Source organism: Triticum aestivum, chromosome 5B (genome assembly GCF_018294505.1).
Source record: "Triticum aestivum cultivar Chinese Spring chromosome 5B, IWGSC CS RefSeq v2.1, whole genome shotgun sequence".
Taxonomy (NCBI): Eukaryota; Viridiplantae; Streptophyta; class Magnoliopsida; order Poales; family Poaceae; genus Triticum; species Triticum aestivum.
In genome coordinates, this window is record NC_057807.1 from 248,868,132 (window position 1) to 248,872,349 (window position 4,218).

Consider the following 4,218-nt stretch of genomic DNA (forward strand, 5'->3'; position numbering starts at 1 on the left):
AAACAGTGCTCATGCTCACATCACAATGACGTTTCGACCCTGCGCCTAAAGCTAAACATGCCCCCGCCATCGTGCACGCCAGTCTCCTCCTCACCATGTTTTTTGCCCTTTTTCCCCGGTTGCAAGTTTTTTTCTCTCGGTCGCTCGCAAGTACTATAATACTAGTATAATGCAAATAAAAATGTCTTTTTATTTTCTGAGGCTAAAAAGGCTCTGTTCATGAGATAGGGAAGCAAAGAAAAACATTGTGTTCTCCCTTGTCCTCTCTCTTTGTCCATAGCTCCTGCGACGCATGTTAACATTTGTACTCCACGGACAAACATCGAAGTGGCTGTGCTAGCCCCCTAGGGCTCAGCTCACGTAGCCATAGAGAGTGAGCAGCTTGGTTGTTGGGGAATTGACACTCCACGGACAAACATCGAAGTGGCAAGTGGAAATGGCATTTAGAAACGACGATACCTGCTGCCTCGCCACAAGCAGCAAGTTTGCCTTGAATCTTTTCCGATTAGCTTACGTCTTCAACTGCGCGATCCAGTGCCCCGTCTACAGATGGCCTACGTTTATTCCATCCGGTCAATCCCTGACACCACATGTGTGGTTGCATGGTCGAAAACAAACTGTATCAAATGGCATGCATGATAGAGTAGATAGGTCAGACGTCACATCCATGTGGGGCGACCACAAGAATCTCCCTCTGCACAAGAATACTGCTACTGCTACTGCTCGAAATACTAACATGGTCAAGATGCTGACATGCGCTGGTCTAACTTACATGTACAACCAGCCAATTGCACCTCCCCGGGTTTGGTAATAATCGTACGTCGTCGACTTTTTATATCGAGGGCAAGCTCAATGGTCAGACCGTTAGAATTGATTACGGATATCCATGCATGTGAATTTTGCTCGTACTCCCTCCATTTCGATAAATAAAGCCCACACTTATCCTAAAATTTAACTTTACCCATAAATTAGACAAATCAGATGTGAATTATATAGTATATAGTATATAACTATGATTAGATAGTATATATACTAATTTTTAGGTAGTATATATCATGTTTTGAGTATGCTCTTTTTTACGTATAAATATGTACGTATTTCATAAATATAACAAAAACTATGGACCCATATGCAATTTTTTCATGTAACTTGCTTTGAAATATCTTAGATATAGTATATGAATATATTTAAAATGATAAAGTAATATATATACTACCACATGGTATTATATGAGACATATGGGGTAACTTCACCGGGTGGTAGTATGAATTTTCCATATATATATATATATATATATATATATATATATATATATATATATAATGGGTCTATTATAATAACATCCTTTAAGACCTTATTCTGCTAACACCTGTGTTATTCTGCTAATCATTGTACACTGTCCCTCGCCCCGATCCGAACTATCCCAGCCCGACTAAATGAACCGCAGCTAAACCGCCACACCCCACTAATCCCACGCCCCCCACCCACCCCACCACTTCCTCTCTCCTCCCCACCCCGGCCTTTTCCCCCTGCTCCCGACCAACTACCACCGGCGCTCGCCGCCCGACCTTCCTCCCCAGCCACCTACCGCCGCCACCTAGCCGCTTCCCAGGCAGTGCGCCGCTACCAAGGCGCCCGCAGCGCCGTCCCCCCCGATCCGCTCCACCTTCCTCCTCTCGCCCCCGATCTGCTCCACCTTCCTCGCCGCCCCACACCGCCAAGAACCGCCGGAGCCCCACCCCACCAGGCGCCGCCGGAGCCCCGCCATACCACGCGCTGCCCCCTCGCCCGCAGTGCCGTCCCCTCCCCCGCAGCACCGCCTCCCTCCCGCCGCGAACCACCGCTGCAGCGAGGCTAGCCACCACCGGATCCAGACAAACTACGGCCCCCACGCGACCCACCATTGCCGGCCCGGAGCCTGCAAGGCCTCGCGCGAGCCGCCTCCTATCCCCCCATCGCATGGGGTCGCCCCGCCTTCTCCTCCGCCCTGGTTCAGATCGTGTCGTGGCGAACTCTCTCCTTCTCGTTGCGGTCTCCGGCCAGGGCGTCATCTGTGGTGCACGGGTGTCGTCCCACCCCTATGCAGCTCGGTCGCTGCCCCCTGTGCAGCTCGGTCGCGGCTCCCGTGCAGCTCGGTTGCGTCTGTCTCTCCTTTTCCCTCACATGCCGATTGGGGGAGCGAGGAGCGGCGGCGGAGGAGCGTTCTCATGGCAAGGGGAGGTGCGGGCGCACGGGGCTCCACCGGCGGCATCTGCAGTTCACTCCATGCAAGATGAGGTGCTCCTCCTCGTGGCCGAACAGTTCAGAAAGAAGGATTGTGCCTCACAGTATGCAGGTGTTATGGTCGTGCAGCTCGGAAATGCTCGCGATGCCGTTCAGAGCTTGTGCCCGTGCAGTACGGCGAGCGCCATCTCTTCCCATTGGTCGGTGGACCATGGCCATGCAGCTCGGAGATGCTCTCCATGTGGTTCTGGACTTGTGTGTGTGCAGTCGGGAGAGCGCCATCTCCATCTCTTCCCGTGTGGTCCGTCAACCATGCTTGTGCAGCTCGCAGACGCTCGTCGTTTGGTTCAGGGCTCATGCGTGTGCAGTCATGCGAGGGCCATCTCTTCCCTTGCTCGTAAGGTTCTTTTGATTCTGTTCTGCTAATTGAGATTTTGTTTTTTCGGTTGGTTTTGCTGGTGACAGGGGTTCTGGAGGTACCTTCTGAAGAAGAACCTTGATGCCCGGTGGCTGCAAGGGTTCCCTTGCGCCGTGTTTGCGATCGGCGATTCAGGCTACCAGGGGTACAATGTTGCTCTTCTGACTATGATTTCTTAGCTTGCTGCTGCGTTGTGTGCTGTGTTTTGTTGATACAATGATGCTCATTGATTTGTTGTGCATGCACGTACTGCAGGTTGCTACAAAGAAGCTCCGTACAAGGCTTTCACAGCTTGGTGCAAAATCGATCAGTGATTGGATTGGGAGATGACCAAGACTCTTCAGGGTAGGTTGTTAGCATCTATTGTTTGTATTTGCTATCGTTGCTGTTCATTTGCATGTTGTTGGGACGTCAAATTTTATATTTGTCGTGCCTATCGAAATTCCAAGGATTATTTTTCTTCTTGGAAAGCAATTCCTCATAGTTACTAAGTGATTCCTTTTCTTTTTGCTGTATACCAGATATGAAAAAGCTCTAGGTCCTTGGCTGCTGTCTTTCTGGAAATCACTGAATCGAACAAATCCGTCGCTTTTACCAAGAATTCAGGCTCGTCCGCGGGCACTCAGACAAGCGTCCAAGCACTCCTATGAGTGTCCGTGCACATCAGCGCCTCTACCACAAACATTCAGAAAAAAGAGGATTCCCCTAGTGTGGAAAATGGATAGCTCTAGAATCTACTCCTCACAATGGTTATATGCTGCTTTCAACTTCTCTGTGTAGTGAGTTGTATTTTGTGTGTGGATGATTGTAACTTGGAGACAGAAGAAAAGAAAGGGATGCAATTTTGTTACACTGCATCGTGGGTTTTTACTCAGTTTGTAATTTCTTTCATTGTAAATGCAGTGCGCTTGGTGAACCGAAGAAGTACATTTTTCAAAGTATTGTAGCTCATTTTTAAAAAATCATTGTGGTTCACTATGCATTTAAAAAAAATCAGTACACTTGAATCCAAAAATCCTTTATACTTTTTAAAAATACAGCAAGAAAAAACCATGCAACTCGCTTTGATTTATGTTGTGGTTCAATTCTCCCAAAATTAAAAAGCACTCATATGTAAAAAAAAAGCAAAAATGCATGCGGAGTTGCAGTGCACTTTGTCGTCGCATGCGGTGCACTACACTCGGCCTGGCAGTTTAGATGAAACTACAAAATAAAATGTTAGCAAAAATATTAATAATCCACTTCTCTGCCTAAACACTGCAGTGCGGTATTTAGATTGAAGCAGTGCGTTCTTTTGTCCAATAAAGTACACACGACAATTTTGGTCTCGCAAAAAACAGTGTCCGCTTTTCGGTAAAACCAAAACTGCTCTTAAACCGTAAGGAACCAATGGAAGTGTTCTACATGAAAAAGTTGCGCCTCGTCGATATCTTTCCAACGGCGTATAATTTGAATCATTTTGACCAGCGGTTTTGTGAAAATTTTACGAAAAACGGCCGCTGCCTCTCGTCTTCAGCCGCACACTTTTCAAAATTAACTAAAAACCATAAGGAATCTTAAAAATATTTCAACATATG

At 47.4% G+C, this 4,218-nt stretch overlaps 1 protein-coding gene across 3 annotated transcripts; it reads left to right on the plus strand.

Moving 5' to 3' along the window:
• Nucleotides 1-1,491: 1,491 nt before the first annotated feature.
• On the plus strand, nucleotides 1,492-3,493 carry LOC123111204 (uncharacterized). Of its 3 annotated transcripts, XM_044531934.1 has the most exons (5): nucleotides 1,492-2,277; nucleotides 2,353-2,524; nucleotides 2,689-2,786; nucleotides 2,897-2,986; nucleotides 3,163-3,493. In XM_044531934.1, the coding sequence occupies exons 1-5, from the start codon at nucleotides 2,081-2,083 to the stop codon at nucleotides 3,419-3,421; spliced, it is 816 nt and encodes a 271-aa protein (XP_044387869.1). In that variant the 5' UTR covers nucleotides 1,492-2,080; the 3' UTR covers nucleotides 3,422-3,493. The 3 variants fall into 3 exon arrangements, with proteins under 3 accessions (XP_044387869.1, XP_044387868.1, XP_044387870.1); XM_044531933.1 differs by having other exon boundaries at nucleotides 1,492-2,524; XM_044531935.1 differs by lacking the exon at nucleotides 2,353-2,524.
• Nucleotides 3,494-4,218: the final 725 nt, after the last annotated feature.

What these genes read in the sequence shown, in the direction of transcription:
- LOC123111204 (XM_044531933.1), top strand. Translation starts at nt 2,081, where the DNA reads ATGCAGCTCGGTCGCTGCCCCCTGTGCAGCTCGGTCGCGGCTCCCGTG. An exon ending in TCTCCATCTCTTCCCGTGTG is followed by an intron (nt 2,525 to 2,688) that starts GTCCGTCAACCA and finishes TGCTGGTGACAG; the next exon opens with GGGTTCTGGAGGTACCTTCT. An exon ending in GGCGATTCAGGCTACCAGGG is followed by an intron (nt 2,787 to 2,896) that starts GTACAATGTTGC and finishes CACGTACTGCAG; the next exon opens with GTTGCTACAAAGAAGCTCCG.